General features: G+C 52.7%; 1 protein-coding gene across 1 annotated transcript; it reads left to right on the forward strand.

Annotated features, from left to right (window-relative positions):
• Positions 1-1,364: 1,364 nt before the first annotated feature.
• SOX10 (SRY-box transcription factor 10) lies at positions 1,365-9,134 on the forward strand (the record flags this gene model as incomplete). Its single annotated transcript, XM_081996672.1, has 3 exons — positions 1,365-1,789; positions 7,751-8,016; positions 8,419-9,134. The coding sequence occupies exons 1-3, from the start codon at positions 1,380-1,382 to the stop codon at positions 9,132-9,134; spliced, it is 1,392 nt and encodes a 463-aa protein (XP_081852798.1). The 5' UTR covers positions 1,365-1,379.
• Between the last annotated feature and the right edge of the window lie 4,981 nt (positions 9,135-14,115).

Raw genomic sequence — 14,115 nt, forward strand, 5'->3', positions numbered from 1 at the left:
AAAACCAAGCCTCCCTCTAGGAATGGCACTCGCCTGAGAGCCTCCCTGCGCTGCGCGCCCCGACGCCGCCGGGGCTGGGAGGGAGAGCAGGGGGGCCACCGGGATACGCAGCCCTCGCAGGATCTGCCCGGCACACCGGCCAGCAACGTAAGTTTTCCTACCTGAGCTTGCTCACACGCGCGCGCGTGTTCGCTCGCGCTTTTTTTCCCCTACTTTCTCCTACTTTTTTCAATTGCCCCAGCGAGGGTCCATGTCGCCCTCTGAAACTGGGAGGCTAGCAGCCCTTGCTCTGCATTGGCTCTTTTTCATCTCAGCCAGAGGCATGCTTTTCTATCCCTTCTTGTTTTCTTTTTTAATTTCTTTCTTTTTTTTTTTTTTTTTTTTAATTTCTGGATGGGGTACTAGAGCGGCCTTTATTTTTATTGTTTCTTTCTTCAAGGGGGGAAACTGCTGCATGGCAGCAGGGACTTTTAGGGGTGACCGCAGACAGAAGGAGAGAAGGGGAGTGTGTGGGGCTGGCAACCCAAAGCTTTGGCTTGTCTCAAAGTTAAACTTGGTTTGTGTTCGTATCTATATATATATATGAATGTGAATATGTATATGCATACATACACATAGACAAGCATGTATGGGGATACAATGGAGATGTATTTGAAGTCTTTGGTTTATGAGCTGCGAGAGGTTGGGTGAGGGATGGGGTGTCCCCGCAGAGGCACTTTCCCACAGCTGAGATTGGGGTCTCTGGCTGCGGATCCAGGGCCAGGGCTGGCTCCCTGCCTGGTGGTGCTGCCCGTTGAGCTTCTCCGGTAGCCGGGATATAGGTCCCTTCTAGTTTATCGATACGGTGCTGGCACTCCTCCTCCCAAGCCTCTCCCTGGGCACTGTGCTGGCATTTCACCGCATGCCTTCGAAAGAAAGCAGCACTTCCCCACACAAGTTTTGAGGCCGTTCTGCCCCATCCCACTCCCCGTGGGGAGCTGCACGCGGGCAGGACGGTCCATGACTCTCTCTATTTGGGTCCCCAACTCCCCTTATCCCACTTGCCGCAGGCCCCTCCGCACATGTCAGCTCCAGACGATTGCAGAGATAGGGAGCAATATTCCAATTAATCAGGGGCCCCGACCCATCCCCACCCCCATCGATCACGGGTTTTGTGGTGTGCACGGCAATTGCTTTGCTTGCGCTTTTATCAAGCGGCCCTGTCTCGTGGTCAGCTCTTCAGAGAGCTTGGAGTCCCTTTCAGATTTGGTGGTCGCTTCTCCGTTTCTCTCTTTCCCCCCCTTCTTTCCTTTCTTTCCTTTGTTTTGGTCTTCCTCCCTCCCTTCCCCAGTGAGAAGAAGGACACCAAGAAGGAGGAAAGAAAGGGCTTGTGAGTGACAATGGCTGACGACCAAGACCTTTCAGAGGTGGAGATGAGCCCAGTGGGCTCTGAAGACCACCACTGCCTCTCACCAGGACCCTCCATGGCATCGGACAACTCCCCCCACCTCACCGGCTCCGGGAACGGGGAGATGGGGAAGGTCAAGAAGGAACAGCAAGACTCAGAGGCGGACGACGACAAGTTCCCGGTGTGCATCCGTGAGGCGGTCAGCCAGGTGCTGAGTGGCTATGACTGGACCCTGGTACCCATGCCTGTCCGGGTCAATGGAAGTAACAAGAGCAAACCCCATGTCAAGCGGCCCATGAACGCCTTCATGGTCTGGGCACAGGCTGCCCGGAGGAAATTGGCTGACCAGTACCCGCACCTCCACAACGCCGAGCTCAGTAAGACCTTGGGGAAGCTCTGGAGGTAAGAGCAGGCGGGCAGAGGGGGAGCACAAGGGCTGGGGTCCGGAGGTGTCTGGAGAGGACTGCGCGGTCATGTGGAAGGATGAAGACTTAGTGGGATGGAAGGGGTGTCCCTTGAGGGGACCTTCTTCCCTATGGGGAGCCCCCTCGCAGGAGGCACAGTCAATGACTGGGGCAAGAGTGGTGGTTGGATGTAGTGAAGGCTTCCTCAGCAGAACTCACCTCCATCCTGGATGGCAGCCCTTTCCACATGTTTTCTACTAACCTCCTTGGTTGTTCCTGACCAGGACGTTCCTGTCCTGGTCCTCTCCTGCCTGACTGCCAGGGGAGATCTTGTTTTCTTGGTTCACCCTCTCTGTTGGGCCAAGTTGCGCGCTAGCAGAAACTGGGCTGAGCCCCATCCAACTTAACTCACTGGTGGCTGCCTCAAGCCTGTTTGAACTTGGGTCCCAAGGCCAACAGGGAAGAGCAAGCGGGAAAACAAGTTACAGCTGAGGAGGAAGGTCAGGGGAAGGGAGCCAGGAGGTCCGAGCCCTGCACCCATCTTTCCCAGGACGGTCCCAGTTTTGGCAGGCCATGCAGGTGCAGCGAGATGGGCAAGGAGAGACCCTACTAGAAAGGGTGGCTGAGGCTTAGCATAAAGGATGAGACCTGCAACGGCTCCGGTCTTAGCACTCTCTCTTGCAACATGCTGGCTCAAACCATCCCCATCTCCCTTTGCACCCAGAGAGACGCCCTCCCTTTTCGCTAGCACACACACGCTCGTCCCTCTGGCCCCATCAGTTGTTGCGCTCATTTTCATTTTGGCTTCATGCAGATCCCTGGGTCCTTCACGTACCCTCCCCAACCCACCCTCCTTCCTCCGGCAGACCAACAGGCTGCCCCGATTCACTGCAGCCAGCCTGTGGGTGTGCAGACAGCCGCCATGCCCAAGCCAAGCGTGTCAGGCTGGCCGTGCCACTTCTTTCCCATCCGACCATCTCTGCCGATAACCCCACCAGCCTGTTATAAACACTTTCCACCACAAGTCCCCAGCACCATCCCCTGCCTCGCCTCGCACCAACCAACACAAACCAAGGCTCGTGTAAATGGTCCCTCTCATTCTCTCTCCTGCCCTGATGGCATTTCGTGCAGGAAGCCCTCAACCTTGGGTGGGCCAAGAGACCTTTTTCCAAGCAGAAGCACAACACACTCCGTCCAGCAGCTGATGCCAAGGTCTCCTCCTGGCTTCAAACCTTCTTGCTCACAAGGAATCAGCCCTTGGGCATTGGCTTCTCCCTCTGCTACGCCAGCCCATTCACCTTGGCCCGTCAGTGTCTACTGTAACCCCAGCAAAGGGATTTCTCTGGGAAGTCGAAGGCAGGGCGTGATTGCCAATGTCTCATCTGATCCTCTTTCCCACTTTGTTCCCCGCTGCCTTCCCTTCCCTTCCCTTTACCACAGCACTTGCTCCCACTTGGGGCTCTGCTGACAGCCTCTGGACCAGGAATCTGTGTTGGAAGAGGGGGGGTGTGTGTGTGTGGAACTCACCTTATTTGTTCCCAAAGTGTTATGTCAACGTATCGTTACTTTATTGCAAAATTTTGCCAGATTTTAGAGCAACAGCCTCCCTCCGGACATTGTATTTCCCTTGAAATCATAGCAGAGCGGTGAAACACTCCATAGGTACCGCGTTCAGAGCGCGGGGAGACGCAGCCCCCGGCCCGTGACCACATTCATGCACCCGACTGCCTCCCTGCTCCCAGGGCACGGCTCCTGCCGCTGGCCCCACGGGACCCCGAGCAGGGCCACGCTGCCGCCGGTCCATGGTCAGCATCCCCGGGCGTTTCTCGGGGCACCGTCAGGCCAGGGAGCGTGGGTCAGGCAGAGAAGTTTGCGGGATCGGTCCTGGGGTTGTTGCGCGCTGCTGGGTTTGCCACCCGGCTGCTCTGCTTGAACAGGTCCCCCCTCTGAGCGCAGCTCGTGCAGGCTGCAGCCCTCCGAGCCGCGACAGCCCCTGCGGGGACTGTACGGAGTCCAGTAACCCAGAGTAAGCTGGGTTATGGGTGCAGTCGGTGTCTGGCCTGGGTAGGACCACGTGTGTGTCTTTCTGTGAGGCTGGGGGGGAAATACCGGCCCACAAAACTCCAGAGGAGGTGGCCCGAAAGTTACCAGGATACTAGCCCCCAGCCTTGCCTTCCAGCCACAGCTGGACTTTCCTCCACTGAGGTTCCCACTGCCCTCATCTTCACTGTCCCCAAGGTATAGCTCCAACGTTTTGGTACAACTGCGAGCGGCCGGGTTGAGCTCTGGGCAGCTTAGTCCCAAACATCTGATGAGGGTCCCTGCAAAGGGCCCTGGCTATTTGCGTATCCCCACCCTTACAGGTGGCCACCTTATAGCCTACGTCACTAGTCGCTGTGGAAAATGTGGGTGACGTTTCCACATGGGCTGCTCTGAGCTTATCCAGGTAAAAGGCATGTTAGGCAGGGAGATGAGCGCCGGCGAGCATGGCGGCTGCCTGCAGACCACCATTAAAGCAAACACGTCCCCAGTGACTGGTGCTGGGTGGGGACAGCAGAGGCTGGGGAATCTTGAAAGGCAGATAGATTGAGCGGTAACCCCAGTGCCATCCTATGTGCTCCTCTGCAAAATGGGCTGTGATGGCCTGTGGTTTTTTTTTTGTTTAAGCCTGGTGTTTGCTCTGGCTCTGTGCCCTCCATGGGCCCCAGCCCTCGTTGGGAAGGGCTGCAGGACATGCCCCGATGGCTGCGGTAGCCGCCTGGCCCCAAATGCAAATGAAAGCCCAGGGGCCTTTCAGCCCCATCCACCTCCATCTGTATCCATTTGGGGTGCATGAGGGGTGCAGTCAACAAACCAAATGTACTAAAAAAGAAAGGGGAGGTTTTGTGCTCAGCGGTCATGAAGTCTCGCCTTGGCTGCTTTCCTTCCCCGGGGTGGGACAGAGAGCAGCTCTCAAATGGTGGCCAGCTGCTGAAAATGTCGGCATGACTCTCAGCCAAAATGCCAGCCAGCACCACCTCCGGGGCTGAAAACAAGCGGGGCATGGGCAGAAGGGGAGGAAGACCTGGAGAGGGAGGGTGAGAGGACCCGATGGAGGGATCTTTGCACAGGGGTGGCAGCTCCCAGGGAACAGGGTCATGCCCACAAAATCCAGGACCGTGGACATGTAGCAGCGCCCACCCAGCTGCTTTCTGCTCCCAGCCAGCCCTTGCCTTGCATCAGCCCCAATGCCCAACCCCATCACTGCACTGATTCATGCCGATGGCAGCTGAGTCCCAGCACAGGGTCAGGCCTCTGGCCGCCGAGCCAGTCGCCTGGCACGCAGCGCGGTGCAATGCCAGGCGGCAGGAGGGGAGGCTGCAAGAGGCAGGGAGAAAGATTTTAGCCCTTCGTTCTCCTCCCGGATGCTTGCCCCTCTCCCCTCGGCTTGGGGGTGAGCATTCGGTGTTGGGGAGGGGGGCAAGGGCTCGGTTAAGCCCCATGAAGGGCTTTGCTCCGTGATCCATAACTTCTCTGCCCGTGCGAGATTCCTTTGCATTATGGTCTGGGGAGCACTGGGGGCAGGAGGGGGAGGGCAGGAAGCAAGTGAAATCCAAATCCCCCCAAATCTCCCGGCCTTTGCCTGCTCGCACCAGTTTCACTTTGCTAAAGCCGATTTGAGCTCTGATCCCAGCGGGAGGGAGGACGGAGCAGGCAGCCTTGGAAAGGAGAAGGCAAAGACGCGGGGAGTGGACTTGCCGCTGTCCTGCTGGCGGCACTGCCCGTGGGCTGCTGTCAAGGGGAGAGGTGGTGAGGCACTCGGGCATAGCTCAGAGGGCAGGGATCTGACTCCTGCATAGCCCTGAGTGGCTCTGGTTCAGGCCATCCATGAGACATATCTGGGGGGCTGACCTTCAGTCTCTGTGGGAGTCTTTGCTCTGAGCTCGCCTTGCAGTCCACCCTGCAGATCAAAGCTGTCTGTGCAGCCTACAGCCCTCCCGCTCCGCCAGGTGCCCGCATAGAGAGACCTTTCATTCCCAACCACAGCATCTTATTAGCTTTAGCACCATCTGGGCTGGGAGTGCAGGAACGCCAGAGCCTGGTTGCCTTGTAGTGAAGTGTCGTGGGTTGCAAGGCTACAGGTTTTGCCTCTATTCTCCATCTCCCATGGAGATGGGCCGTTCTGCAAGAATGAAGGTTTTGCCAAGGCAAGGTTGCCTCCCAGTCCACAATGCCTATGAGGTTTGTCCATGATGTCCCTTTGGATCCCTTGGAGGGCCATCTGGTGCAGTGCAGGCTGAGGGATTAGAGCCCTCCAGGATGTGTGAGTGTGGTGTATGGTGGCGGGAGGGTGACAGGAAAGTTAGTCTTGGATTCACAGTGGCTCAGTTGCTTTAATCTCCAGGATTAAGGCAGTGGAGGAATGTGGTGTGCGGCCGCGACCTGCTCAGGCTGCCTGGAGTGAACCCAGGTCAGAACCGTAACGGGCTCCAGCCCATGCCACACACCTTCTGGCTGCTGGCCGAGGGGATGCACAAAGAGCAGGGGGAAAGGGGGTGCTTAGGAACCAACCCATTACTTGCTGGCAACCCCTTTGATCCCCTGCCAGATTTATCTGTGTGCTCCTTGAGCCGTGCCTCCTCTTCATCTTCAGTTTTTCAGGCCAGTTCAGGCCTTTGTATCTTCCTCAGTGCCTACAGCTTAACAGAACGGGTCACTTTTTAGTGCTAAGGGCTTCAGAGGTACCAAGGTACTGGCACAGCCTAATTCCCAGGTAGTTCTTTTGTTGGCGAGAAAAAGGTGTGGACATCTCATAAATGGAATGTTTTTTGCTGTTTGGGAACCCTGACATTTCTAATGGCTGTTGGAGTTGCAAGTCACGGGAAGACTAGTCCCTTCTGAGAACACTGGTTTCTGGTTGGAAGCAGGATGACCTTGAGTCACAAGAATATTTGAGGGGAAAATCATAAAATGAAACTGAAGATGCTTCTAAAGGCTTAAGCAATGAGGTTGATCTCATCTTCCAAGTGCTCTGAGCCATCCTGCCTGCACATTTCACCATTTCCTCAGAGAGCTATCTTAATGAGAGCAGCCCATGATCTGGCAGGAATACAGAGAAGAACCTTACATTTCTGCAGTCCATTTCATCCAGAGACCAAAGCTCATCTATTTCTACAAAGCTAGCAACATAGCAGCTAAATTTTTTGCAACCATCAGCTAAGTTCAGGAAGGGCTGGTCCTTTGTGCTTCAGCTTTTTGCATTATCCATGTCTAAGGTGAGCAGGGGCTTCAGGAATAGCAGAACACAGTTTGCCCCCTTCAAAATTTTCTGTAATTCCCTTTTAGGATACTGCAAGATGCTTAAAGGCCCAGCAAGCTCCACGCAGCAGCATGGGTACTGTAAAGCCAACACCAGTTGCTGCCATTTGTGCTCAGTAGAGCCTCAAACTTGGAGCAGAGCCTATGAAAGGGTGGGAGATTACACTGGAATAAACAGAGCCTGGGGAAGAGCAAGAGACATGTGGGAGGCAGCGCTATAGGATAGCAAGGGTGTGCCACACTGCCTTAGTTGAAGGATGATCCCAACTGCCCTTAATTTGCCCAAAGTCTTTGAATGCAGCTTGTCCGGCCTTATTTTACATGGCTATGAAAGGCTGCACTTTGCCTTTGGGCAATGCAAGAGAGGGTGTTGAAGTTACCGAGGTGAGAAGCATCACGCAGCTGGGGAAGGGGGACGCAGTGCTGGCACCAACCAGTGTCAGGGCTTAATAATTAACGAGGAGGAAAACATTGCTGGCTCCACTGAAACACTTCCAAGCTCTTCCTGTTGTTCTGGGAAACACCCTCAATGGGGCAACACCCTGACTTCTGGATTTACACGCTGTGTCCCACCATACTGTGCACAGGTGGGTTTTTTTTTTCTAATGTACCTGCCCCTCTCCTTCCCATCTTCTCTGCTTTACCACCTTGGCCTCTGCAGGCTGTTGAACGAAAGTGACAAGCGACCCTTTATCGAAGAGGCGGAGCGGCTGAGGATGCAGCACAAGAAGGACCATCCCGATTACAAGTACCAGCCCCGCCGGCGGAAAAACGGGAAGGCCACGCAGGGTGAGGGCGAAGGCCAGGTGGAGGGGGAGGCTGGCGGGGCTGCTGCCATCCAGGCCCACTACAAGAACACCCACCTGGATCACAGGCATCCTGGCGAAGGGTCACCCATGTCTGATGGTCATCCAGAACATTCCTCAGGTGAGTCCCAGTTCTCCGTGAACCTACTGACAGGTTACAGCCAACTCAGAGGCTCAAAAGAGAAGTCATCATGGTGAAAGCCTTAGCCATGTGGCTCACACCTTTCTTGTGACCCAGTAAACTCTGCTGGAGTCAGCAGTATAGGGACGTGCCCAAGTTTCATGGGCACTTGCATTCCTCTGGTCAAGCAAGGTATCGTTGCACCCTCCCTCTTTTTCCACAAGATGATATAGAAAGGTTTGGTTTTGGCTGGCTATTTCTCTCTCCCTCCACTGAAATCTCCAGCTGGACAGCTGCTGGTATACTGGAAGGAGTGGAGCTGAGCTGTGTATAAAGCCATGCAGAAAGAAGTAACTCAACTCTTCTCTCCCTTTCCTCCTCAAAATGTTTTTCACATTGCAGGTCAGAGCCACGGGCCCCCCACACCTCCTACCACCCCTAAGACCGAGCTGCAGGCTGGCAAAGCTGACTCCAAACGAGAAGGGCGATCCCTGGGGGAAGGGGGAAAGCCACACATTGACTTTGGCAATGTGGACATTGGGGAGATCAGCCATGAAGTGATGTCCAACATGGAGACCTTTGATGTCAATGAGTTTGACCAATACCTGCCGCCCAACGGACATGCTGGCCACCCAGGCCATGTTGGGGGCTACGCAGCAGCAGCAGCTGCTGGCTACGGCCTCGGGAGCGCCCTGGCTGCAGCCAGCGGACACTCTGCCTGGATCTCCAAGCAGCATGGAGTCTCCTTGTCCACTGCCACATCATCGGTGGTGGACTCCAAGGCCCAGGTGAAAACAGAGGGGTCCACCCCTGGAGGTCATTACACTGACCAGCCCTCCACCTCCCAGATAGCTTACACATCCCTGAGTCTGCCCCACTACGGTTCGGCCTTCCCCTCCATCTCCAGGCCACAGTTTGACTACCCCGACCACCAGCCCTCAGGACCCTACTACAGCCATTCCACCCAAGCCTCTGGCCTCTACTCTGCCTTCTCCTATATGGGACCTTCCCAACGTCCCCTTTACACTGCCATCTCTGATCCTGCACCCTCCGTGCCACAGTCTCATAGTCCCACACATTGGGAACAGCCTGTGTATACGACTCTCTCCAGACCATAGGGAATGGGGAACGGTGACTGAAGCAGCGATGGAAAGGCTCCGAAGAATCAGCACAGGCAGAAGAGCCTCTGAACTCCGAGCTCACTCAGTGTCATCCAGCCACCAGAACCCACTGAGTATACAGAAGTGCCTTTCTTGACCCCGGCTATCGCTGGCTCACCCGCCTAGAGGAAGGTTTTTCGTCCTTTCACCCTTTACCAATTTCATGCAGGCCATGCAACTGGCTTGCAACACCTTATTGGCCTTCTAGATGAGGATTCTAGACATGGAGTGACTGGTCCGTGGTGGGTTTCGTTGTGCGCACCCTGGACTGTACGATGAGAGGGACTGTCCTTTCCTTCCCCTCCCCAAACTGCTCCAGAGAGTTAGCAAGGGTTTCCAACAGGCCATGATGGCCAACACTTTGTCACCTGCTGCGGGTGAAGAGTGGTTGTTCAGCCTTGGTGAACATGCTACGGGAGGAGTAGTAGGGAGGACAGAACAGCTGGCTTCCTTGCGATCAGCGTCGTGCAGCAGTCCTGCCTAAGATTCACACATGCATGAATCTTGAACCCCGTTGGAAGACCAACCTACGCTTGCTTCCCTGCTGATTTCCACAGCTGCATCCTAGCTTTTGTCCCTGCCTCTTCTCTCCATTCTGTCTCTGTTTAATCCCACACTCTTTCCTGCATGGAGATTTTAAGGCTTGCCTGAACTACGTGTAGGACTCAAGAACTGCATTATCGGTTTTTGTTACTGATATCACAGCCTGTATGCACAGGTGCATTCATGTATGGAGGTGCAGGAGAGGTGGGGAAGGACCAATGAATCATTAAGGTGCTGTGGGTGAATCCTCCCTTCTTACAATTACTCTATATCATTCATTTATGTCTGGCATTTCTGGTATCTCAGTCTTTTCTAATCTCTTCAGCATCCCAAACAACCTCTGAGCAAACTTGGTCCTTGCTCTTTCATGTCTGACTGTGCCTGCCTGAAATGAAGAGGCACCAAGAAAGCTACTATGCGCTTGCCAACACCCCGAGTTGATTCCAGTGATTGAACCCCCACTCCAAACTCAGGCTGATGGCATGTGCATCCCCGCTCGTTTGTTCATCACATCTTCCAGTCAGTCAACACCTCCCTCCTACCTACGCTGAGGATGGAAAGATACTCTTGCAGCTTTAAGCATGGTAGATATGCACCCAATCTTGGATGAGTATAAAGAAAAGCAGCCTATTTAGGTGCAAAGGAATTTGTTTTCCCCTTTGGGTTTCAAATGGGAAACGATCAGCTCTCGCAGTCAGATCAACCTCCTTTTTTCAGCCCAACGCCTGAGGAAAGTCTGCTTACTTCTCCTTTGTCACCTCCAGGACTGGGGTGGTTTGTCATGCCAGGGAGTGAACTGGCACAAAAGTTGCTGCAGGAAAAGATGACTCCTGGCAATTGATCACAGAGACATGCTGTGGGATCTTACAGTGGATATTTGAATCTAGAAAGACAAAATACTTTGACCAAACATGGACTGTGATCAGTGCCACTGTATCCCCCTGCTGATATGACTGTCAGATGCCCTTCCTGCCACCCTTAGCTATGGATGACTTATCCTTGTGGTGTCTGAAAAGATCATGTAGAATGTTTGCTCCTTGTACGCATGTAACCTCTTCCAGCTCTGCCCCCTTATTTATGCAAGTAGCACCTTCCTCCCCCACCTCCCTTTCCCCAGTCTCTATGCTGTCCTAGCACCATTAACTCCGCATTAAACATATGGAATAATAAACTTAAAAGTTTCATTTTCATGTGTCGGGGGGTTTTTTGACCTCTTTCCTGCAAGGTCTCTGTTTTTTCCCCCCCAGTAAAGTGTATGATGGGTCACACCACCACCACACAGATTCTGTGCACAGCCTTCCTCTGCCTGTCAAGAAGAGGACACAGGCGGAACTCTAACAGGCTTACCAGACTCCTTCACAGAGATGAAACTCATCTTCTGTTCACACCCCAGCACCAGCCATTTCTTCAGTGAGAAATGTAGTAACACTGATCCTGTTCTTCAGCTACGATTCAGCATGTGCAATTAAGAGCAGCACTGTTTTGCATGTGCTTCACCCAAGAATTTCTTAGTGTGATTGTTAATGCTCTCCATAATAGGAGTGTGGGGTTTCTCATCTTGTTCCTCATCAACCAGGTGGCAGACAACATACCTTTAAAAAAAAAAAACCCTCCCCACATACACAAACTTGTGTATTTCAGAAGCAACCATTTCATTAGTTTCTCTGTAGAAACTCAAGCCCCCGGCCTCTCACCTTCCACAAGCAAGAACCTAAATACAAACACTCACACACAGAGAGTGTATTCAAGAATAGATGTATACACCTTTTTACTTATTGAAAAAGATATCCTGGGTGTAGTCAGGTCCTGGCAAGCTATCTGAAGCTGTTTGGAAAGAAAATGTACAGCAGGTATCGGTCTGCTTAAGAACATCTCCCAAAGCCAATGGTAGTAGCAAGGTAGGATCCCAATTAACACAGAGACTCCACAACAATTACAAATTGATTTCGAAGGGTTTCGGTGCTGACACATGTGATCAATCCAGTAAGTTTGTGTTCACCAAGCACTTTACGGGTCAGTAGAGTAAGCAGGACGTCTAGGAACTATGGAACGGTTCAAAGCTTTTTAAAAGTCACAGCACTATTTGGATGAAATCCTGTATAGGGCCAAGAGCATCAGCAAGCAGAATCGCTTAATGGATCTAACAACAGTGATGCCAGCTGAAGAGCTCCATGCAAAATAGGACTGTTAGCCATTCACTGAAGAGGAGGAGAAATCTCCACCCCAAATTACAGGCTGTGGGAAGAGTCCAGAAGGGAATGACTGCACTGCTGTGCAGGTCAGGAGCAGACCTGGAGGGATGAAGAAGGGAAGCCATGGTGGAGTTCAGAGTAGGAGAGCTGATCACAGGGGTGGGAGAAAGAAGGGACATGGTGCGGATGAACAGAAGAGTAGGAAAAGAAAGTTCTTAACCACACACAAGTACCATTCTCCAGCTCTTCAAAAAGCAAATTAAGAAAGTGAGTGGGCTCTGCCCCAATTATTCTCTAAGGGGATGCCTCTTATCATCGAGGAGAGTCCTCACAACTAAGACAGGTCTGAGAAAGCTGCTGGTAATAGAGGGGTTAACCACTCCTCCTGCAGCCTAGCAGGAGCTGGCGCGGCATCCTTCCCTATCCCTTTAATCGTATCTGATACAGATGCAAGGCTGGGGAGGGGAGGTGGGTAGGGAACAAAGAAGCCATTTAAAAAAAAAAAAAAAAAAAAGGACAAGAAAACGACCCCCGCTCCATGGCGGACGCCAAAACTGCTGCACAAAGGCACCATTTCAGGGCTGAAATTTCACCGCACCAACGTGATTAAAGGATTCCATGGAGGGTGGGGGTAGAAGGCTGAAGGCCACAGTGCTGCAAATTAACCTTTTCTTGGTAAGGATGGCCTAGACCAGGAAGCACTTGTGTTCCTCACAATCAGCCCCCTCCCTACACCTGCAAGCATCTCCACATTCCCTTTGACGTGTCATTTTGCCCAGGGATCCACTTAGCTCTTGCATTCTCATCTCCAAAGCCAGCCCCTCCTGTGCACATCATGAAAGGAAGGATGGACAGGTGCTTTTACAGGAAGCAGTAAGAGAATGACATTCATGGCTGGTTACATGAGCTGAGTTCCCAGGCAGGTGGATCTAAACTCCCTTTGGGACATGGATGCTCACCTGCAGGCAGCGACCACACATACAGCATGGAGAATGGATGCTTTATATACACAAGTGTTAAGACAAACTAGCTAGGAAGATTCTTCCCAGAGCAGTACAAGGACAAAAATCAATGTAAAGTAAAAACCACATTTACCTTCCCTCTTCTTCTCTGAATAAAGAGAAAACAAAAACTCCAGGGGCACTTTCTAAGAAGAAAATTTGGAAAAAAAAACCCCTCAATGTGTTTTACATAAGAGCTCAGATGTTCCTCATGCAGAGCAAGAATCTTGGAGCACAGAGAAGATCAAGAAATGAAAACCAGGTAGCGGCTGGCTGGAAGCCCTTGCAGATTGCAATGCATCTACCCAACTCACCTTGATTTGAGCAAGGGGTTACAATTTTTGTCCTCCCTGCACATCAGAGGTAAGAGTGCAGGTACCTTAAGGAGACAAATCACCAATCTTTCATCACAGTACAGATTAAAGGAATGCTAGGGTTTAACTACTGTTGTGCCACTATATGGTCCACAGGAGTGCATACGGCTGAGATGGCTGGAGAGCACCCACAAGCCCAGGACCATCAGTTCCACCACGTGTCAGAGAACAGTCATAAAAGGAGCAAGTGTGGCAACAACCTAAGACTGCTGAGCTGGTGGGACTGCGAGTGACAACCCTGCTTCCGGCTGGGGCAGTGCCACTGAAAGGGGATCCCCACCTCTGATAAGCAGCAGGAGCAGGGAAACAATAGGCGATTTGATGAGAGCTGCTCTACGATACTCCTGAGAAGCCCCACAGCCAGCCCTGGCCAGAGAGGAAATTGGGGGTTTCCACAGCAACCTGCTGAGGGCACAAAGGCCCAACTGTCTAGGGAGAAGCAGTGGAGGTGTCTCAGCACTCCCGTTTTAAGAAGGAACAGGGGTGGAGGGATGGAGTCTTTCTGAAGCCAAAGTACCTGCAAGCACATTTTTGTACAGCAGGAGTTGAATTGGCTATCGGGCCTATAACTGGGGAGGAGTGGTGCTGGAGGAGGAGGAAGTAGTTACCCCAGTCTTTAGCCTAGCTAAAAGGTACGGCCTTTGCAGTTGAAAAAAAGCTGCAAGAAAAGCATGGCACTTGGCTCCCTAATCTTATTAATATAGCCCATGACACAGAAAAAATAATGACCAAGCTGGTAGAGAGAAGTAAGAAAGTCTTCTGTTGGGCATGTAGGACCAAGAAGAAAGCCAAGGTGGGAGCAAAAAAAACATTAACAAACAAAACCACA

Source organism: Phaethon aethereus, assembly GCF_964289735.1.
Source record: "Phaethon aethereus genome assembly, chromosome: 1".
NCBI lineage: Eukaryota > Metazoa > Chordata > Aves > Phaethontiformes > Phaethontidae > Phaethon > Phaethon aethereus.